The sequence below is a fragment of the Lycium ferocissimum genome, chromosome 5 (genome assembly GCF_029784015.1).
Source record: "Lycium ferocissimum isolate CSIRO_LF1 chromosome 5, AGI_CSIRO_Lferr_CH_V1, whole genome shotgun sequence".
NCBI classification, from domain to species: domain Eukaryota; kingdom Viridiplantae; phylum Streptophyta; class Magnoliopsida; order Solanales; family Solanaceae; genus Lycium; species Lycium ferocissimum.
Window position 1 is genome coordinate 52524264 of NC_081346.1, and position 24369 is coordinate 52548632.

Sequence of the window (24369 nt, forward strand, 5' to 3'; positions counted from 1 at the left end):
AAATTCGTGACAAGATCTATGAATTTAAGCGACGACCGGGGAACAATTATATGAAGCATGGGAGAGATTCAAGGATTATTTGCGAGAAGAGCCCAAATCATGGTTTTCGGATAACATATTAATGGAGAAGTTCTACCGAGGGTTAGATCCGGTGACGCGATCGATTTGCGAATAATGCGGTGATGGTTGTTTCATGAACAAATCTTATCGACGGGTGGCCACCATACTTAACAAGCTGAAGACTCATAATCAGGCTTGGCACTCAAACAATGCTGATGTGGTACCGTTTGGTAATGCTATGATCCAGAATATAGTGAAGGAGAATCAAGATACCCAGCAAACATTGGCAGAACTTGCAACAAATATATCCTTGCTAACGAAGAAGTTTGATGAATCCCAGATCAAGAAGGTAAATGTTTGTGAGGAAGAGGAGTTTTACCAAAAGGGATGTACCATACTCAAGATGGTCCGTTCCATGAAGGCCCCCCTATGCGGATTGAAGATGCTAATTATGTTAATAACTCTCAAGGGGTTACCAGAGACAGAACTACCAAGGTGGTTATCAGAGTCAGAATCAATGGAGACCTCAGCAAGGTCAAGGTGCTTATAACAACTCTGGGAACTACAACAATAATTATGGTGGTGCGAACCAAGGGAGCTACAACAACAGTAACAATTTTGGGAACAAGAGTTCCAATCCTTATATACCACCGAAAGGGCAGTCAACAGAGCAAGGTAGTTCGAAGGTTGAATCAATGCTTGAGAAGATTCTGGCAAATCAGTCTAAGTCTGAGAGAACTTTATGCGGGCCGACAGAGACGGTGGGTTCCCATACGGCGGCTATTCGAAGCTCGAGTCACGGATGAGGGATATTTCTAGAGAGAGCGACACCCTCCTAAAAAGGGAGGACTTCCGAGTGACACTATTCCAAATCCAAAGAATGGGGGAGGCGGTGTAGACCGTGTGTTTGCCATCACTACTAGGAGTGGTAAAATACTCCAAGGGGTTGATGAGAAGGTGATTGATCTTGAGCCGATAGATGAAGAGGATGAGGTGCAGTCTGAAGCACCCATTATTGTTGATGAGAATGCTACTGACAAGAAGGTTGCTGATATTCGGAGATTGCGAAGGCAGCTGAGAACACGAGCAAGCAGCCTGTGAAAGGGGCTCTCCGCCCTTTGACTCAGCTTTTCAAATCTACACCACCCTTTCCTCAGAGGTTGGTAAAGAAGAAGGAAGATGCTAAGTTCGAGAAGTTTTATGATCAGCTGACAAGTTATCTCTAAATTTCCCCTTCTTGGATCTTTGTCAAGGAGATGCCCGATTTTGCTAAATATTTGAAGGACTTGCGACCAAGAAGAAAACGGTTCAACATGAAACCGTAAGTTTGACTCACCTTGTGAGTTCCATCATCTCAACTACTCTTGTTCGGAGAAAAGGGAGATCCTGGGGCGTTCACCATTCCTTGTTCTATTGGGCACCATGATTTTGCTCGCGCTTTGTGTGATAATGGGGCGAGTATTAATTTGATGCCCCTTGCTATATACAAACAATCAGGTTTGGGGATGCCAAGGCCGACTACTATGAGGTTACAAATGGTTGATAGGTCTATCAAAAGACCTGTTGGGGTGGTTGATGATGTATTTGTGCGGGTTGGTGATTTTATGTTGCCCGCTGATTTTGTAATTCTTGATTGTGCTGTTGATAGGGACATTCCTATTATTCTGGGGAGACCTTTCCTTGCTACAGGGAGAGCTCTGATGGATTCGGAGAAAAATGAAATCAAGTTCCGAGTCAACGATGAAGAAGTGACTTTTCAGGCCAGCAAAGGGATGAAGTTACCAAGTGCTTACGAGAGCATTTCGGTAATTGATTCGGTTGATGTTATTGATGAAGCAGTGGAGTTCAAGATGGAAGAAGAAAGTTTGGGTGAAGCTCTAGCTGGTATTCTCGTTAATTTTGATGCTGAGGACATGGAAGGTTATGTGGAGACAGTAAATTCACTTGTTGGGTTGGGATCATATTCCTACCAACCAAAGAAGCTGAATCTTGATCTGGAAAATAGAACAACTCCTCCAACAAAGCCTTCGATCATTGAGCCACCTAAATTGGAGCTTAAACAGCTTCCCTCACATCTGAAGTATGAGTTCCTTGGTCCGGACAATACATTGCCAGTGATTGTGTCGGCTCTGGCGAGGAGCGATTTTACGGCTTTTGGAGGTGTTGAGGGAGTATAGGCGTGCTATTGGTTGGACCATAGCGGACATTCGAGGTATTCCATCGGGATGCGTGAGCACAAAATCCGGTTGGAGGAAGATAGCAAACCGAGTGTAGAGCATCGGAGGCGGCGAACGAGAATATGCAAGAGGTAGTCAAGAAAGAGATCATCAAATGGTTGGATGCGGGAGTGGTTTACCCAATTGCTGATAGTAAATGGGTGAGCCCAGTCCAATGTGTTCCTAAGAAGGGCGGCATCACTGTGGTGCCAAATGCAAAGAATGAGTTGATCCCAACTAGAACCGTGACCGGATGGAGAGTTTGCATGGACTATCGCAAGCTCAACACAGCCACATGCAAGGACCATTTCCCCATGCCTTTTATTGATCAAATGCTTGATAGGCTAGCGGGGCGTTCCTACTATTGCTTCCTTGATGGTTATTCGGGCTACAATCAGATCAATATTGCCTTGGAAGATCAGGAGAAGACTACTTTTACATGTCCTTATGGGACGTTTGCATTTAGCCGGATGCCTTTTGGGTTGTGTAATGCACCAGCCACTTTTCAGAGGTGCATGATGTCAATCTTCTCTGACATGGTAGAGGATTACTTGGAGGTGTTCATGGATGACTTCTCTGTAGTGGGGGATTCGTTTGAAGATTGTCTTGGCCATCTGGTCAAGTGTTGAAAAGATGTGAGGAGACAAATCTCGTTCTAAATTGGGAGAAGTGCCATTTTATGGTGAAGGAAGGGATCGTCCTTGGTCACAAAATCTCTGAAAAGGGAATTGAGGTAGATCAAGCGAAAATTGATGTGATTGCAAAACTTCCACCACCTATCTCAGTCAAAGGTGTCCGAAGTTTCTTGGGACATGTTGGGTTCTACAGGCGCTTCATCAAAGATTTCTCCAAGATTGCTAACCCAATGTGCAAGCTTCTTGAAAAAGAGGCGAAGTTTGCGTTTGATGATAAGTGTCGAAAGGCGTTTGATGAGTTGAAAGAGCGTCTTACTACTGCTCCTATTATTGTTGCTCCTGACTGGTCCTTGCCATTTGAACTGATGTGTGATGCTAGTGGTTTTGCAATAGGTGCTGTGCTTGGGCAGAGGCACAATAAAATTATGCACCCGATCTATTATGCAAGCAGAACACTGAATGCTGCCCAGATGAATTACACAGTGACGGAGCAAGAGCTGCTTGCCATTGTGTTTGCTTTTGAGAAGTTTCGGGCCTACTTGTTGGGGTCCAAAGTCGTGGTTTACACTGATCATGCAGCCTTGAGATATCTCATGGCAAAGAAGGAAGCAAAGCCCGGACCGATCGGATGGGTGCTATTCTTTGCAAGAGTTTGATTTTGAGGTAAAGGATCGCAAGGGCACTGAAAACCAGGTTGCTGACCATCTCTCTCGACTTGAAGAGGCTGGGAGACCTTCTGATGAGCTTGACATAGATGATGCTTTTTCGGATGAGAGGGTGTTGGCTGTGCAAATGGAGGTGGCACCGTGGTATGCTGACATTGCAAATTATTTGGTCACAGGTATAGTTCCAGAAGATATCAAAGCCTACCAAAAGAAGAAATTCTTGCGGGATGCTCGGCAGTACTACTGGGACGAGCCTTATTTGTTCCGAACATGCGTCGACAACATCATTCGGCGCTGTGTTCCGGAAAGTGAAGTGATGGCGATTCTAAAGGCGTGCCATGACTCTCCTGTTGGGGGTCATCATAGTGGAAATCGGACTGCAGCTAAGGTACTTGAATGCGGTTATTACTGGCCGACCATATTTCATGATGCTAATTTATTGGTGCGGTCTTGTGATCAATGTCAGAGGCAAGGGAACATAGGCAGAAGGCAAGAGATGCCTATGAATTTTGTTATGGAGGTAGAAGTGTTCGATGTACGGGGGATTGACTTATGGGACCCTTTGTGAGTTCGGGTGGCATGAAATACATTTTGGTTCTTTGTGGATTATGTGTCAAAATGGGTAGAAGCGGTGGCTTTACCTAATAACGAGGCCAAGAGTGTCATGGGGTTCCTCAAGAAGAACATATTTACTCGCTTTGGTACTCGAGAGCTATAATCGGCGATGGTGGATCCCACTTTTGCAATAGAGCTTTCGCGGGATTGATGGAGAAATATGGAGTAAAACATAGGGTGGCAACACCTTATCATCCTCAGACGAGTGGGCAAGTTGAAGTGTCCAATAGGGAGATCAAGAGTATTCTAGCAAAAATAGTCAATGCAAATAGAACTGATTGGGCCCGCAAGCTCGATGATGCTCTATGGGCATACCGGACTGCTTTCAAGACTCCGATTGGGACTTCACCCTTCAAGCTTGTGTTCGGAAAAGCTTGTCACTTGCCGGTTGAACTTGAGCACAAGGCTATGTGGGCTTTGAAGAAGCTGAATATGGATTGGGAGGAAGCAACCAAGCTCAGGTTGTTTCAACTAAATGAGATGGATGAGTTTCGGTACCAGGCATATGAGAGTGCAGCACTATATAAAGAAAGGATGAAGCAATACCATGACAAGAAGATCTTGAAGCGAGAGTTCTACAAGGGTGATCTGTATTCTTGTTTAACTCTCGGTTGAAGTTGCTACAGTAAGCTTAAATCAAGATGGTCTAGTCCGTTTGAGGTGGTAGGTGTTTCGCCCCATGGAGCGATTGAGTTAAAGTCCGGAGATGGAACTCGGACGTTTAAGGTGAATGGGCAGAGATTGAAGCACTATCACGGGATGGTTTCGGAGGATAGGATTGTTGATCGATACAGGTTGAAGCACCTCGGAACGAACGATGATCTGGTGCACGCTGATAAGGAGTGAATGGTTACCACCGTCGTGCCGCGACGTTAAATCAAGCGCTTCTTGGGAGGCAACCCAAGTGTAATGTTTATTTTTCGTTCTGTTTTTTCTTTGTTTGCAACATATAGGGTAATGTTTGTTTTGGTGCAGGATGCAAAGGATAGACACTGGAGTTGATCTACGCCAGAATCTACGGTCCGTATAAAATTTACGGTCCGTAGATGGAAGCGTAGATTGAAGAAGAAAAGCAATGGTTCTCTGTTAATGATCTACGCCAGAATCTACGGTCCGTATAAAATATACGGTCCGTAGATGGAAGCGTAGAACATGAGTCAGGTAAAAGCCCTTTCTGTCCTTGATTTACGCCATAACATACGGACCGTATAATTTATACGGAACGTATGTTTCAGCGTGAACCAAGGATCGTCAGATCAAATTACCGTCGCAGATCTACGGCCAGATCTACGGCCCGTACAAATTATACGGTCGTAGATTTGTCTCGTAAAAGGCCAGGTAAGTTAAGTGACTAAATTCACGGAAAAAAAAAAAAAAAAGAGACGAAGGGTATATATCAAAGACGCGGTTACCTTATTTGCTTCAACTTCAAATCCCCAGAAATCCGTTTCTCTCCCATTCCAATTCAAATTCCCTAAATTCACTCCCTCTAATCCCTCCACTACCAAACCACATCCCTAAAATCACTCCCCATCTTAATCACAACCCCCCCCCCCCCCCACACCACCATATCCACGAAACAAAATCATCCTCACCCACAACAGTTGAAGCAAGAAAGAGGCGTTTTATTTTTATTCCTTTCTTACTAAATTTCTTCAGTGAAGTTACTCATCTCCGTCCCTCTCAGGTTTGTTAATGCTCTCATACCCTAATTATGATCCCATGTGTGCTTCTTAAGTACCCTTATGGGTGATTTCTGGATTTTTATTGTTTGGGGTATAGAAATTGAAAGCAGATGGGGCGGGGATTTGGTTGTGTTGCTTAACATTGGACTCATGGGAAACGAGAAGTTCGACAATCCCATTGGGTCGGTGGGCATTGCGAGTGTTTATGTCTTTAAAGGATATACCCATTTGTTATGCCCACCAACTGTCCGATAAAATGCTTGAATGAGAAAAAAAGAGTAGATTGGGGTGAAGTCTGAGTAACCCCGACATGATACGAGCAATAACAGGGTTCCATGTCTAAAATCAAGTTTTGAATGCATAGGGTCAGGGAGAAACATGGGTGACTGATTACAGAGAAAAGTGTATATATACGGATGGATTTACGAACCGTAGAAATTATACGGACCGTAAATCTGTGTCGTATATATACCATGTTCAGTGAATCTCTCTGTTCCTGTTTTACGACATAACTTACGGACCGTATAAATTATACGGACCGTAACTTGTGTCGTAAAACAGTTGCCTCAGTTCCCAAGTTTTCTGTCCCAAACTTACGACGAGTTTTACGGACCGTAAAAATTATACGGTCCGTATAACTCCATCGTAGATTCTCCATGATTAAACATGTCTTTCTGTTCCAAATCTACGGTCTGTTTTACGGACCGTATGTTTTTCACGACCCGTAAAAAAAAAAAAAAAAAATTTGCATCTTTGTCTACTTTACAGGTACTAATATGTAGTCCACAGGTATGGCTAAAACAAGAGGTCGTGCTCAGGGCCGAGGGCGAGGCCAAACCCAAGTCCAAACTAGGCTCCGTGATGAAGACCAGGCTCCTGTCGCACGAACCACACGGTTGCAAAGAGCGGCCCAAACTCCGACACATCCCCCGTCTGATAAGGGGACCAGCAGTGAGGGGGAGCACTCATCAAGCTCTCCTGATTTGCCTAGTCGAGAAGAGGCGACTAATGCACCGGAAGAATCTGATGCTGAAGAGGCGGCACGCCTGAATGAGAACAGAATGAAGGAGCGGTCTGAACATGCTGTTAGGTTCTCGGTCCAAGGCTCGAAAGAAATATATGATAAAGGGCTAGAGCCAAAGGAAGGAGGACAGGGTTTCCGCCGGAACATCTATGAGGAGAGGCGGATCAGTTTCGAAGGGTTGGAACACTTCCCAACCATACAGGCTATCATTGATCACCATGGATGGGGATTCCTTAGCCAGCCACTCGGCACATATGTACCATCTATTGTGAGAGAGTTCTACGCCAACTATGCGGCGGAGATCAACAACAGGTACAGGCCATCCCAACAAGCAAAGACAGTGGTCCGGCTCCAAAAGGTGACTATTAGAGGTGAACGGGTTGATTTCTCCAGCAAGGCCATCAACAGATTCTACTTCGGGGACAACTATGAACCGCCGGCGAACACTGATGAGTTAGACTATAGATTGGCAGGGAACAGGACTGACCAGATGAGAGAAGTACCGTGGGTGGCCTCGGTGATTGCTAGAGGAAATCCAGTTTGGCGCACAAATTCTAGCGCCCCGATAAAAAAGAAAGATCTTTCGGTGGAGGCACAATTCTGGTGGAGTGTCCTAATGCATAGGCTACAACCAACTCAGACAGATAATCAGCTCACTATAACCCAGGCGATTGTAGTGGCTTCCATCATGTCCCGGTATGCAGTTGATATAGGGAAATTGATAGCTGATGAGGTTCGAGTGCGGGCAACTCAGCCTGGCCTTTCGTTGGTTTTCCCATGCTTGATTACGGCCCTTTGTTTGAAGCTTGACATCCAGAAGTTTCCTTACTGGGACCATAAGTTCGAGGCTAAGCACATCTACAGTTTGATAAAGAGCAAGGATAAAGAGGTGAAGGATAGATTGGCTGCAGCCCGAGGAGGTGTGACAGCCCCAGAATTTGTGCCATATGAGTATGATCAGAATGAGGATGAGGGCACGACATTAGAGGAGATCACTGAGGGTTTTGAGACTGCTGCCACGACAGTACCAGCTCCTACAGCGGTTCCGGAGTCATCGTCGGGCCCCACCTCTTCCGCAGCCCCTGCGGTTGCTACTGAGCCGGTTCCCACGACTGCACCACCTGCTACAAGAGTCACTTCCACCTCTACAGCACTTCCTGGGGGTATAATGATTCCATTTAACAGACAAAACTTCCATGACTCATATGTAAAGGCGGACAGAGCCGATCGACAGATCACTAGCCTATTGGGGGAGTTGGAGGAAGTTATAGCACGGGCAGTTCGGAAGGAAATGGAGTCCCTTACCCAGTCTCACCGTCAAATTCACTCCAGAATTGATGGTGTTGAGAGGAGTATCTTGGAGTTGGAGAAGGTCTCGTCTTCAGCAGACCTGAATGCAGTGAAGAAAGAGATTTCTCAGCTGAAAGACGACATCCTTGCGATTCAGGTAAAGGAGGGGGGCATGTTTGAGAATCCCCCTCAATCAGCTATGCCGATTGACTTGGCATCTTTGGTGCCCGTGGTGCGATTATCTAGGGAGGAGCCCTCGGCCCAAGATAGAGGAAAAAGGCCGAGATCAGAGGAAGATGATGAAGAGGTCGACATAGTGGAGTTAGAAGAGCGCCAGCTGAGGCATGCCACGCGGCAATCTTTGGTTGATTTCCACTACACAGGGGCATCGAGCAGTGTGGATCCCCCTGTTGAGCAGACGGTACCTAGCATTGAGGTACCAGAGGAGGCCGGGACTTCTGTTCCACCAGCGGACCCACTTTCGCAGACTCAGACCGAGCCTCCGGCGAAGATAGTTGACCCGGCACCCACCGAGCCCCGGGTGCAGTGGAGGCTCCGCAGGAGGAGCATCGCACATAGTGTGCCTCAGGTAGTCCTATCCCTTGTCTTGTTTATGCTTACGCTGATGCACTGAGGGCAGTGCATGATTCTTTAGTTGGGGGTGGGACTATTTGATAGTAGGATAGTGTAAATATGTGTTTAGGAACCCCCTCGGCTTTTCTTTGCCAGAGTTCTTTTCCTGAGGGGGGTTTTATTTTGTTGAAACTGGCATGTTTAGGATGTTGCTTAGGTTGAGTAGAGTAATTTTGACTTATTTGGTGTTATTCTGTAACTGATGGCATGTGTTATGATTTGTTGGAAAATTTTAGAACCCCTCGAAATTTTTGAAAAATGCATACTGAAGACAGTTAGTGGTTGACATGATTGATTCTTTATATGACATTATGATTATTGGGGTATTGTGTGTGATGAATGACTACGTAGGAGGTCACAAGTGTAAAAATAATTGTCCTTATGCCAATGTGTGTGTGAGTTGTTAGTTGATTCTGTTTATGCATGTATAATCTAGAACTTGCCCGGTTGGTCTTGTTTGAAATCCGAAAACTAGTTTGGTTGTGAAATGATCTTAGGCTTTCCTTGTGTAAATAGTCACTTTGCCTAAATAAGCCTTACCAAAAGTTAAAAGTATCCCTAGTTTCCCCTTTTGAGCCTGTTGACCTTTTTCTTGGCTAGCCAACTATGAAACCGTTCCCTTTGTGCAATAATTCCATCTTCGCACCCGTTCCCTCCTTGATGCTATGAGATAGATGAGGCAGAATGCCTAAGTTGGGGGTGAATTAAATGTGAAATAGATGTTAAAAACATAAGTTGGGGGTGGTGGAGGTTGTTAGTGGAGACTTGATGTATATATATATATATATATATATAATATATATATATATAAAAAAAAAAAAATCAGAAAATTGTAACACAAAAAGATTTGTGAGTTGGTTAGGAATAAAATCACATCGAGGTCGAAAACTTGAAAGGAAATAAAGGGGTTGGAAAGAAAAGAGGTGAATTACGGTGAAGAGATGTTGTAGTGTTCAAGGAGGGTGAGTCACTAATATCCAAAAAGTATCCTACCCGTCCCTAAGCCTACATTACAAGCCAAAACAAGCCCTAATGTGATCACAACCGAACGAGCCTAGGATGAAAACATAGAAAATAAGGGCAAGCCTATGGTATTTGCATGTGTAGATATGAAGTTCTTTGTGAGTGTGAGTGTTTTTTCTCTTCTCTTTCGTCTTCGTCCCCTTTCTTATTGTATATATGTGTGTTGGGACATTCTTTGGTCTATGTGAGGGCATAAGGATGAAAATTGGGCAAATAAAGTGACCGCCTAAAGTAGCGTTTGTGTGCATCATAATATACTTGATAAGGTAATGTCATGCATTGAAGCTTCATTGTTAGTCATAACATTCTCGGTTTGTGCATATGGGTTAAAAGAGAAAAATGGGGTGGTCTTTGAAAAAAAACGTGCATGCCGGAGTTCAGAGTCAAAACCAATGTAGACATCAGTACTCTGCGATATCTAGGTGGTAGATCGAGTCATTGTGTTGTGCGACTTGCTTGAGGACAAGCAAAGACTTTAAGTTGGGGGTGTTGATGTGCCGTGAAATTATGGCACATTCGATACTTTTTGGCTATAAGTTTTACTTGTTTTTGAGCAAGTCTTGGTCTTTTTGATGTGTTTGTGACATGTTGCAGATATTTAACGTGTTTCGGGAGCAAGTCGTGGAAATGGAGTGAAAAAGATGTTCAGAAAAAGAAATTAACTGAAGCTCGAGTTATACGGAGGAACATACGGACCGTAGAATATTCACGGTCCGTAAATTCCATCGTGAATGCTTAACAGAATGGGTCTTTACATGAAGTGGATGTCCGAGAAGAAGTACGGACCGTATAATATTTACGGTCCGTAAAACTCACCGTATGTTGGTTCCAGAAGAGTTGTCAAGACAAGAGGATTTACGGGCAAGTTATACGGACCGTATAATATTTACGGTCCGTGAAAGTTGATCGTATATCTGACTACTGGAGGAGATTTCACGGAAGGCGTTCATTGATTCTACGGACCGTATAAAAAGTACGGTCCGTACATTGGTCCGTACATTGGTCCGTCGAGGGAAATTTTGTCAGTCCAGTTTGCACGGCTTTGACTCTTATAAATACCTGATTTTAGGTTTCCTGCATATCATTCAATACAGAACTCAGTCTTATTTTTCCTTAGTATTAGCTATTCATAGTTTTGAAGTCTTTTGGGAGATTACAAACAATTGCAATTAAATTCTCTTCAATTCCAAGCAATCAATTGTAAGCATTATGATTTCTATTACTTCTTATTGTTCTTCTCCTTCTATGAGTAGCTAATTTCCTTACTAGGGTTGTGAACCCAATTGATGGGTGTTTTGTGATTGGGTTTGTGATTGATATACAAATAATGGATTATTAGGGTTTGTTTATTCTTCATTCTTCATTCATAATTAATGGTTGCAAACATTGATTAAAGCCATAAACCTTGATTTATTTGGGAAAATAATTAGGGTTGGTAAGAATAAACAACAAGAACTCAAAGCTTTAAACTTTGTTTAATAAATTCACTTAGGAATAAGAAGAATTTACTTGGCATGATTAATCGTTCTTCATAGTTACTTTCTTATATTTGGGAAAATCATAGAAAGAAATAATCTTTATTTATTGGGAAATAGTAGAGATTCATATAGAGATTAAGTGCATTCATATAATGATCCATTAGAAGTATATCAAGATCAATACCCATGATCATACACTCTATCTAAAGGGGACACAACCTTAGTTTCTTTTACCATAAATTCACAACCAAAGCAATAGTTAGCAATTAGTTACTAAAAACCCAACTTTTACCAAAATCATCGGATTAAGACATTAGACCTAAACATAGCATTCTACGAATTTAGTAACCTTTTCACACCCCTATTCCCTTGTTGGGATTCGACCCCAACCTTGTTGGGTTACTATATTTGACAACGTCCGCGATATATATATACCAGAATATGTATAAATTGTTACGTTAAAACCCAATAACTTGAGCGAATTAGAATCCCGAACCCACAAGCTTCAAATCCTGTCTTTACCTCTGCAACTACTCCCTCCGTCTTAGTTTAAGTGTCTTAGTTTAATTGGGCACAAAATTTAATAAAATAAAAAGAGTGTGTAGTGTAATAAAATGTCCATTGGATTTTAATGATTATAAATATGTCATGTAGGATGTTTGAATTGCCAATTTACTAAATATAAGAAGATGCATTCTTTTTGGGACAAATAAAAACGAAAAGTTACACTTAAATTGAAATGGAGGGAGTATTACTAATATTTTAGTCAAGGATTGGATTTAGTAATTGTATCCCAATATTTTAGTCAAGGATTGGATTTAGTAATTGTATCCCAAAAGAATTGGCAGCTTAATACCACAGCTCATGGATAGATGCGGCTTTGGCATTTGAACTTGATTGGTTCAGCCTTTAAAATTCTTAGTACTGAACTTACTGTACTTTTGAAATTATGAGTTTAAAATATAGTTTTTATAATATTTTTTTAGTGCATTCCACATAATCCACATGCCGATTCGAAAATATTGGGTTCAATTGAATCCGTAGCTAATAAGCTATATATCTGTCACTAGTCACAAACACTTTCATCTTCTTCATCCTAATCCTAGCCGACACAGTCTTCATGAAATAACCACTCTCCATCCGTAGTACTTAATTCCACTCATGTTTCACTCAAGCATATACATTATTAAGTTACTGAATTGTGCACCACTACAGATTCACAAGGCTTCATGCCAATGCATACACAATGTAAAATAAGTAAATTATGCTAGAATCTATGTATCATATAGACCATGAAATATAATGTAAAATAAGAATACATGTATTACCAATGTGAGGATTAAATTTTTGAAAGAGAAAATTGACCTTTTAGAATAAGTAATTCATGTATATCAATCTTCTTATTATTAATCACTACATAGCAATCCCTTTATTATTAATCCCCGCATAAAAAGTCACTGCATTATAATTCTATGTAATTAGTATGTAAAATCAAACAACTTGTACAATAATAGAAGCGGTCACATTTCCAAGTGGCCTGTAATATTATTTAACTATCGGTCCGTGGAAGGCAAATGGTTGACGTGAGTCATGCAGGGCAGAGACAAAATTGATAGTATATGAATTCTAAATCGCAGTTCTATTTCATAATAATTTTAGTGGTTTGACAACCCGCATACTTATTATAACACCTCCAAATTCTTTTAAAAAAAATAGAATTTAAGTCTAATCAATATAATGCTATTTAACGGAGATACCATTAAAGTCTGGTCAAATTCTATGGAGGATTACAGTTAAAGAACCTATGCTCTTACATGCCTCAAAGCTAAAAGTTTGCTTTAGTACTTATTTTAATAGTTCAAAATTTAAACTACTTAGTCATACTCGATGTTTATACCAACTACTAAAGATATGTCACATATATTTATAGACATTCTTATCACTAAACTATAGTTAGTTTAATACATATTTCGCCTTAATCTTACCATGAATGTAAGTGGTCTCGATGCATAGGACATTTGCAACTTGATCACACGTGCGGCTGAATGAATGGAACTTGTAGTTTATCATTGCTTACTCTCGATCAGAATGATAGTTGAATTTGATTAATATAATTGTTCAAGAATGAGTTACAACATTTTGATCATAAGATAGTGTAGGCAACACCAAATTGCCATATTTTAATATAGGAGCTTGGCAGAAGGAAATTCAATACTTAAAGGAGAATGAATCGACACACTTCTGCAGTAATTTGTGAATAAGTTATACTTCGATTCAGTTGAAGAACGAGCAATTATGCATTGCGTTCTAAAAACCTGGAAATAAGATTACATTGTTAAACACACACACATGTGTGTGTGTATATATATATATATATATATATATATATATATATATATATATATATATATATATATATATATATATATATATATATATATATAATGATGTGCATTGTCAGTTACTAACCATCATAATGGAGGTGTATTTGTCTTTGGTGCTCAAAAGGTAACAAAATGTGCCTTGAAAAAGCTACTCACGAGATTCAAAATTTAGGATGAAGTAACACTAATGACCAATCCCTCAACAGCGTAAATTAAAAATGTAAATAAGTATACCAGACAAAATATTAGAGAGATGTGACCACCAAATACACTACTAAAAATAAAAAATGTTTGAAACAAATAAGAGACTTTGTAAATGCTTGTAATTTCAATTCTCAGTCGTCTTCGTTAATCTCATCAAGAATCACAATAAGCGCAACTATGAAAGCAAAATCAACATTTGCACTCACAGTGACACCAAAGTTATCTTTGCCAAATAGCAGACTTTCAGCGCTGAGTTTCTTGTGCATCTGCAATTACAAGTATGATTAGTACACTTTTACTTTTGATATCCTAATAATTAATTCCATTAAGAAAGAAAGAAAATGAAGGTTTTCATTTACCTTGGCAATTTCAGTAGAATTAGAAGCATAAATGACGCAAGATTTTTCCATCCAGCTGCCTTCAATTTTGAAGTCACAAACTTCTTCTTTAGTGTTAGTAGCTAAGAACACATCTAACTTGGTCTTCATGAATTGAAGAAGTGCAGACTTCTTAACGCTGAAAAGCAATTGTTTAGGGTCTGTGCTCTCTCCTCTGAACGCTTGCCATCTATTATGAGCAGTCAATAGCTGAGATTTAAAATCAAAAAAGAAAATACATGAGCAAATATATGATACAATTAATGGACAAAAGTATTACTTTCTGTTGCACTAATATATATATATATATATTGATATTTGGCACAAATATCATGTTTTGTGTCATTTTACATCCTACTCTTATGACTTTTATCGCTTAATTCATGATGCAATCGTCGTATTTAAACTTATGTCGTTATATTTCATGTGTATAGGTACGATGATGACAAACGATGGAAAACCGTGTGCTTAAAGTGATTGATTTTGGAGCATATGACGATTAGACGAGGTGACGAGTCGAAGACCACAAAGGATGAACTAAAAGGAAAATAATTCGACTGAAGGGTCCGCTTTTCTTCCGCATCGCGTGAAGAAAGCGGACAAAACCAGCTCCAGGCATTACCATCAGGCTTTCCTTCCGCATCGCGGAAGGAAAGCGGGTTGGATCGGTACATTGCGCGATCCTTCCGCGATGCGGAAGGAATCGGGTCTCCGCGCAAGCTTTCCCGGTTCGACTAGGATTAGGTTTACTTATTTTTTGTTTTTACCTAGACTATATATAGACGTTTTATTAATCGAAAACGGTGTCTTTGGGATTATTCAAAGACTTGTAAGCCACCGTTCTATTTTCTCTCTAGGTTTATTTTATTTTTCATCTTTTTCAACCCTAGATTATTCATGAATTCTTTTGTCTATGATCGAATCATGAGCAGCTAAACTTCTTAATTCTAGGGTTGTGGCGAAAGACTTGAAAGTTGGTTTGATGACAATTATTATCTATTGATTTTCCATATTTTGGGTTGCTTATTTATTCTTGATCTTAATTGTTTGATTATCTGGCCAATAGTTAGACACTATTTGTGGTGCGCGAGTTGGACTTGAGAAAGGGAATTCACGTACGTAATAAGAATAAATAGAGTTTGTTCGATTTAATCGTTTCGCTACTGAGGATAGAGATATACCCTTTAGTCCTACTTAGTTGAATACGGAGAAATAAATGCGTTCTTGTTACCTCTGATGACCATAGAGATATAGGCGTTATAGTAACATCTACAGGCTTGTGAGTAGTTCGAGAGAATATCATAAAGTATAATTAACCCGTCAACTAGTAACCCAGGAAATAAAATAGGTGGAATTGTCCGAAGATCAACTAGATTGTCGAAAGCCATGGCCCTAGATCTTTCTCTCATCTGATAATTCTTACAATCTTTGTCAAGATATTCCCAGTCACAAAAACACCCATCACAAATTGTTTACTTCTCAGTTTTAGTTTAGTACAATAAACATCTTGATTTTCACTTTCTTGAATAGTTTTATCCGAATTTGAATTAGCTTAATAGTAGAATCTAAGTCTCTATGGGATCGATATCTGCACTTAACAGTCTATATTACTTGTACGATCACGTATACTTGCGTGTGCGTTTGGGAGCAACATATATATATATATATATATATATATATATATATATATAGAGAGAGAGAGAGAGAGAGAGAGAGAGAGAGAGAGAGAGAGATAGAGAGAGAGAGTTCTATAATCTTGATATTGTGAAGGAACTCAACAAGTGTGTTGATGTGCCTTGATATGCCGTGGTATACACCACTGATATACCAACAACAATGGCATTAGTCGTTAGGCTCAATTAGTTAGTTGAGTAGGAAGTTAGTTAGTCTTCTAATTGTAATTATGATGAGGCGGTTAGTTACTTAGTTTGTTAGTCTTAGCTGTCACTACATTACGAAGCTAGATCAATTGTATATAGCACATGATCATGTACATTTGAGAGTAATGAAAATATATCAGAAATTTCCCAACTGCTTTCTTCTTCGTCAAGTTCATTCATATTAACTTCAATCAGTTACTGATTCTCAGTACCTTCACATGGTATCAGAGCATTGCAATTTACAGATCGAGAGGATTACTTCAACAATGAAGTGAAGAATTCGAGGGATCTGCAATTGCAATAATTTTTTATTTTTTTATTTTTACAAAGTTTTTTTTTTGGCGCGAAAATGACAAGTGCAAATTCGAGTAGTACTGTTGCAGGATCGATGATCACAACCATTGATCATCATCATCCATTGTATTTGTATCCATCTGATGCACCGGGATCGTTATCTGTAGAAATCACATTAACAGGAATGGACAATTATACACTATGGAGTAGAGCAATGAAACTAGCTTTGCTTGGGAAGAACAAATTGGGATTCATTGATGGTTCTGTGAAGAGAACAGATTATTAAGGAAATCTCGAGAGATTGTGGGATCGATGCAATGCAATTGTGGTTCGTGGTTAATGGACAATGTGACATACTACATATGGAAGGACCTTAAGGAGAGATTTGACAAAGTGAATAGTTCAAGGGCATTCCACTTGCATAAAGGTATCTTCACTCTCACTCAAGGATTTTTACCTGTTTCCATGTATTATTCAAGGCTAAAGGATTTGTGGGATGAGTATGACTCAACTGTCCCACCACCTGCTTGTGATTGTCCTAAGTCAAAAGAATATGTGGATCATTTACAATACCAGCGTATGTTACAGTTTTTAATGGGGCTTAGTGATAGCTATAACCAAGCTAGGAGCCAGATTCTTATGATGCAACAGACTCCAAATGTAAATCAAGTATATGCAATGGTTAATCAGGATAAGAGCCAAAGAATTGTTGCAGGATCAAGCCAATTAATGCAGGATGTGATGGAGCCATCTGCTATGTTTGCAGCCAGGAATGGAAATGGTAATCTGTGACTTTTGTCACATGAAAGGACATGTGAGAGCTGACTGTGTCAAATTGATGAAATGCACCTTCTGTTATGGAACTGGGCACTTACAAGAGAAATGTTACAAACTTATTGGCTATCCTGAAGACTTTAAAGGAAATAAGAAGGCAAATGTAGTAACAGGAGGTGACTTACAGTTGAATGAGCATGCTGCAGTACAGCAGGAGTTGCATTATCAACCACCACACAACTTGCAGCAGATACAGCAAATGCAACAGTATAGTCAGTATTCCTTTTATCAACCACCTCAGTTTATGACTCAATATTCTCCTTATCAACAACCAGGACTGTCTCAAGGATGGGGTTAATATGAACAACCAGGATCAATTCCATATTCACCTGGTCAAATGGCTCAGTTCACTCCAAATCAGCATCAACAATTGTTTGGGATTCTCAATAGTAACAACCACAAATCAGACAAATCTGAGACTAGTGCCAATGCTAACATGGCAGGTAACTATGTTCCTGATACTGAAAGTGACTTTATCTTGAAATGGATTGTGGATACAGGTGCTACTAATCACATGATTAGTCATAAGAAATTCTTACAAAGTCAAGGCTTGATAGAAAATGCAGGTAAGGTGCAATTACCAACTGGTGACTCAGCATAAGTGTCACATATTGGAAATTACCAACTAGGAGGAGGTGATGTCCTTAGAAATGTTCTTTGTGTCCCAGATTTCAAGTTTAACCTCATGTCAGTCTCAAAGATGACAAAGGAACTGAACTGTTCTGTCTCTTTCTTTCTTAAATGCTGCATATTTTAGGATCTCTTGTCTGGGAGGGTGAGAGCGATTCGTAAAGAGAATGAAGGACTCTATATACTAAATCTGAGCACACATCTTCAAGGAGGAAGAGTAAATAAGTGCATGGCTGTCACACAAGAAGCTGATGCAGCAGTGTGGCATCAAAGATTGTGTCATGTGCCCATGAGTGTCTTGAGGAAATTGTCTCTTTTCAGGAGTAATAAGCACTTTACTTTGAATAATTGTGAAGTTTGTCCCCTTGCTAGACAAACTAGACTCCCCCTCCTACAACTACTGATATTTTTCACTTACTGCATATGTATGTATGGGGGCCATATAAGGTTGAAACATATAAAGGCATAAGATACTTTTTGACCATAGTTGATGATCATTCTAGATGGACTTGGATTTTTCTGATGAGACTCAAATCTGATGTGATTATCTTTGTTAAAACATTTATTTATCGAAGTAGAAACACAGTTTGGTAAGAAAATCAAAAGAGTTAGATTAGACAATGGCACTGAATTCTTTAACCAACACTGTAAAAAATTGTTTCTCAGTAAAGGTGTCATACATGAGAGCTCCTGTCCATACACCCCTCAACAAAATGGTGTAGTGGAGAGGAGACATAGACATATCCTTGAGACTGCAAGAGCAATTAAGTTTCAAGGCAGTTTACCTGATAGATTCTAGGGATTGTGTATAGAAGCTGCAGTATATGTGATAAATAGGATTCCTTCTACTGTATTAGGTGACAAATCACCCTATGAGGTCATGTATAAGAAGTCTCCTACCTTGACACACCTGAGGATTATTGGTTGTTTATGTTATGCAAACTCTTTGATATGGATAATAGAGTATTTTTCATGAGTAGGGATGTAGTGTTCATGGAAACCATTTTTCCTTTCAAAGGTTATGCTCTTGATCAGCACACTCAAGCCACACCTCATAAACACTTTTCCTTTGATGACTTAGTTATTAGTCCTACTCCACCTCATACTGTTCCACCTGTTCCAACTATAGCTGATCCCCCTATTTCTCATACCTCAGATATTGATCCTGCTACATCACCTATTCTACCACCTACTACTCATGATGTGAGAAAGTATACAAGACCCTCTAAACCACCCATATGGCATAAAGACTATGTCACTAAGTCTGGTTCTACAAGTTGTAATTACTCAATTGGTTCAGTCATAGATTATACTTCTCTCAGAAGTATCAGAGTTTTGTTTCCCAGTTTTCTTTGGAAGTTGAACCTACTAACTATGTAGAGGCTGCTAAACATCCCAAATAGATAGAGGCAATACAGACTGAACTTCAAACCCTGGAGGATAACAAAACTTGGGAGTTAGTGTCACTTCCTCCTGGCAAGAAGCCAATTGGCTGCAGATGGGTTTATAAAGTGAAATACAAAGCCAATGGAGAAGTTGAAAGACTGAAAGCTAGACTTATTGCTAAGGGTTACAACAGAAGGAGGGACTGGACTACCAGGAGACATTCTCTCCAGTAGTCAAAATGGCCATAGTAAGATCAGTTGTTGCAGTTGCTACTGCTAAGCACTGGAACATTCAGCAAATGGATGTCTACAATGCCTTCTTGCAAGGTGACTTGTATGAGGAGGTGTACATGACCATTCCTGAAGGACTCTGTGGAAAGAAGGACAAGAATCAAGTCTGTAGACTCTTGAAATCACTCTATGGCCTGAAGCAGGCTTCCAAGCAGTGGAACATTAAACTCACCACTGCTTTAACCTCATCTGGTTTCCATCAGAGTACTAGAGAATACTCTTTGTTCACAAAGTGCCATAAAGACAAAATTATGATTGTCCTGACCTATGTTGATGACTTGTTGATCACTGGTAATGATGATCATCTAATACATGAGACAAAGAGAGCCTTGCAAGCAGCTTTCAAAATCAAAGACCTTGGTAAGCTTAGATACTTTCTTGGCATTGAGTTTGCTAGAAGCAAAGATGGCATTTTGATGCACCAAAGAAAGTATGCATTGGAGCTTATTTTAGATATAGGACTTGCAGGATCCAAACCTGCATCTACCCCCATGGAAGTGAACCAAAAGTTGACTACAGCAGAGTTTGACCATCATATACCTTTAGAAAATTCAAATCCGCTTTTGTCTAATCCTACAGCTTATCAAAGAATTGTTGGGAGGCTTTTTTACCTCACAACCACTAGGCCTGATATAGCATTTACTGTGCAATGCTTGAGCCAATTTATGCACTCTCCAAAAGAGTCTCATGTGGAGGCAGCAATCAGGCTTGTCAAGTACATCAAACAAACACCTGGATTGGGGATTTTGATGAACTCACATAGCCTCAATCACTTGAGTGTGCACTGTGATGCAGATTGGGGTTCCTGTGTGAGCAACAGAAGGTCTATCACTAAATATTTGGTCAAGTATGGTTCATCTCCCATTTGTTGGAGGTCTAAGAAACAAGCTACTGTTTCTAGGAGTTCAGCTGAAGCTGAGTACAGGGCAATGGCATCCTCAGTTGCTGAAGTTGTGTGGTTAACAGGCCTGTTTCATGAGTTAGGAGTGGAGATTATGCTTCCTATTCCTCTGTCAAGTGATAGCAAATCTGCACTACAAATTGCAGCCAACCCAGTATTCCACAAGAGGACTAAGCATATTGATATCGACTGTCACTTCATTAGGGAAAGGATCCAGTCTAGATTAGTTTCACCACATTTTCTTCCTTCAGCTCAACAATCTGCTGATCTGTTTACCAAAGCACTTGGGAGAGGGCCTCACAATCATCTTATGTCCAAGCTCGGTATGAAAAACATCTTCATAGCACCTAACTTGAGGGGAGGTGTGAAGGAACTCAGCAAGTGTGTTGATGTGCCTTGATATGCCGTGGTATACACCACTGATATACCAACAACATTGGCATTAGTCATTAGGTTCAATTATTTAGTTGAGTAGGAAGTTCGTTAGTCTTCTAATTGTAATTATGATGAGGCGGTTAGTTGTTACACACCGTATCATTGAAGAAGCACTTATCAAATTTGAAACATAAGTACGTTGAGTTATGGTTAAGTAAAACCACTTTGGAATATAAGGTGCAAGCAGTATTAAGTATATTTAATGAGTGAAGGATGTATATAAGGTATACCGGAAGGTTTTATAAGGAAATGAGTGGAAGAAGTGGAGTAGTACGACTTTGGAGAAAGGATGGGTAATGTTTTGTGTGAAAATTTTGGTCCAATTTGAGGGACGAATATCTCTTAGAATATGAAGTGTTTTAAAGTGAAACAACAAGCCTAAAATGAAGTTTGTCGAGTCTAGTTTCCAACGCAACAAACGGCTCGTCAATAGGACATCGGAGTAGAGAATTATGGACGTTACAAGTTCGGCTGACAGAGCAGAAACACGTGCTACAGTACCGACCTACTACAACACTGGCCTGCTACAGTACTGCTACAGTAAAACGCTACAGTGACCCCCGACCTGAATTTGACCCTTATATAAAGGGTAAAAACCCCCTTTGTAATCAGATTTTTCCAGAAAATTCCAGAAATTGAAGAGAGAGAGAGTGAGGGAAACAAAAAGTGGGCAATTTTGAAGTAGCGGAGTAGTAGTTTAGGTCTGGGTAACGCATGGTTGTGATTTTAGTATTGTTTTTCGATGTATTTTAGCGTGGATATTGAGGATATTGCTGTCTTAACAAGAAAAAAAGACTTACGAATTCGGACGAATAAGCGTGGATAATTGGAGGCTGAACAGGTATGTTAAGGCTAGTCCCTTTCTTTTAAAAGGCATGATTCCTATGCTATTATTCCATATATGTTTCCATAACCTTCTTACTTCCAAAAGTTAGAAGTTCAGGATTCTTAAAAGCTTCTTATGATACTAAAGATGATATGTTTTCTCTGATGAACATGATGATGATGATTTTAATTCTAGAAATTCCAAAGCTTATGATTTTAATGCTAAGATGAGATCACTGAGCTTATTTCATGATTTTCTTGATTCCACTCATTGTTGTTGATCTCACCTTATAATCATTGTTCCTTCAAGGTGAGATACAGCGATGATAATTGTTCCATAATATGAGTCGGAGGCTACCGACCTTACGTCACTCTGATAAAGTGATAACTTTTACTTGGGCTCTCATGCATGCTACTTATGTTATATATGTATATGATATATATATTTATATGTACATATGGGGTAAGGGGAAAGGTGAGGCGTTATATATGCATAGCCACCTGATCAGCTGGATATCGTCCCGGACGCGGGATATATGGGATAAATGGATCGGGCTGTTCGTTCCGCGGCAATATATATGCAAGATGATGATATGATATATGGATCGGGCTGCACGTTCCGTAGCAATATAAAATATTTATGGATCGGGCTGCACGTTCCGCAGCACTATTATTTATTTATGGATCGGGCTGCACGTTCCGCAGCACTATTATTTGTATATACATATGAGGAATGTTTTTTCAAAAGAAAGCTAGGCATGCATGGTATCCGCCTTATGAGGCAATCAGATATACAAGTTATTTTTATTTCATGTTATGTTCTATATTTCCTATTATGTTGTTATTCATGCCTTACCTACTCAGTACATCGTTCGTACTGACGTCCCTTCTTGTGGACGCTGCATTCATGCCCGCAGGTGTAGATCGACAAGACGAGGATCCTTTATCGTAGGCTGCCTTCAGGTACCAGTTCTGACTGGTGAGCTCCACTTCTTCCTGGAGCGCTGCCGAGTCTAGATGAATATGTGTTTGTATGATTTTTGTTCAGGGCATGTCGGGGGGCCCCCGACTTGTATAATTCGATCCTTCATGTTCATAGAGGCTTTGCGGACGCTTTCCTGTGTATAGCTTCGTTATGTTCTGTCGGTCGTTATATTGGCGTCGTGGGTCCATTGGACATATATTTATACATGATATTACGTTCATATCTAGCCTTAGCCTTATTTTGTCATTCGAGACATAGAGAATACAAGTTATAAGTTGGTTCGCTCGGTTTCCATAAGGTGCCGGGTGCCAATCACGCCTTACCAAGGGTGGGGTCTGACATTAGTTACTTAGTTTGTTAGTCTTAACTGTGTCTTAGCTGTCACTACATTTCGAAGATAGATCAATTGTATATATAGCACACTATCATGTACATTTGAGAGTAATGAAAATATGTCAGAAATTTCCCAACTGCTTTCTTCTTCTTCTTCAAGTTTATTCATATTAACTTCAATCAGTTACCGATTCTCAGTAACTTCACAGCTATGTGTTAAAATTTTGCGTTCTTTCTTCAAATCAGTCTCTAATCAAACGTCACAATATATAAATTGAAATTGGAGGAGTATATAATTGTTACATACTCTTAATATGTCCAGATACAGAACTGTTGTTGCCAAAGTTCATTGAAGATATTGGTCAAATATGATGCCAAGTAAGATTAATCAATCTATCTACTGTAACTCAATCATAAACAAATAGGATATAGATTGTGCAAATCATATAGTCATTCAACTAGTGGCATATGCAAAAGAATTTGCAAGCGATATCACATTTGATTAAATGAATACATAGATAAATTATTGTACTAAGACGTATAAATAAAAATCAAGTTAAATATATGAATTAATTATTTTTAACGTTAAAATAGAAAAAAATAAGGCAAAAAATATTTCAGAAAAATAAAACAAAAAAGAAGAAGATGAAGTCATATCAAATTAATTTGCTCAATAAACAATAAAAGGCCAAAAATCACAATAAGAGAGGACCGTTTCTGCAACCTCCTTGGAATAAAGTTGTAACTTTCCCACTGAACTAAAAGAATGTCATTGTCGTGTGATTTCATGATATTATCTATACTTCCTAAATTTTTTGAAATCATTTTTATGTCCATAACATTATCAAAATTTGAAACAGAAAATTTAACAATCCGATATAATAAAAACTTTCAAAATCTTAGGTGCGTATATATTAAACTAGTTCAGGGAGATGACAATCCAAAATTTAACAAAATAAATGTATTAAATATAACTCGAGTATTGAGTATATATTATCTTGCATCTCTAGCTATGGATTTGATTTTTATTGAACCATTTTCATTTCCTTCCCCTACTCCTAAAATCATTATAATATCAATGAATATAATTTAAAATCCTTTAAAAATATAAATAAAGTAAAAATTACCTTTTGTTGGAAAGTGACGAGAGGAGTACCAGCACCATCTACCAAAACTCGGCGTTCACGTAGGCTAAAGACTTTGCCTTTGACAGAGAATACAACATTTTCATTGCTATCAAGGACTTGAAAAGCACCATCTTTTAAGGTCATTATCTTCTTAACAACG

At 39.6% G+C, this 24369-nt stretch overlaps 1 protein-coding gene and 1 non-coding gene across 2 annotated transcripts; both read right to left on the bottom strand.

Moving 5' to 3' along the window:
* Positions 1–106, bottom strand: LOC132058657 (small nucleolar RNA R71). Its single transcript, XR_009415377.1, has one exon. It is a non-coding gene; the product is annotated as a small nucleolar RNA R71 (small nucleolar RNA).
* Positions 107–13762: 13656 nt separating this feature from the next.
* Positions 13763–24363, bottom strand: LOC132058407 (protein LURP-one-related 15-like). Its single transcript, XM_059450917.1, has 3 exons — positions 24210–24363; positions 14272–14499; positions 13763–14178 (listed from the first exon to the last, which is right to left on the bottom strand). Exons 1-3 carry the CDS (start codon positions 24351–24353, stop codon positions 14044–14046), a joined length of 507 nt encoding a protein of 168 aa, XP_059306900.1. The 5' UTR covers positions 24354–24363; the 3' UTR covers positions 13763–14043.
* Between the last annotated feature and the right edge of the window lie 6 nt (positions 24364–24369).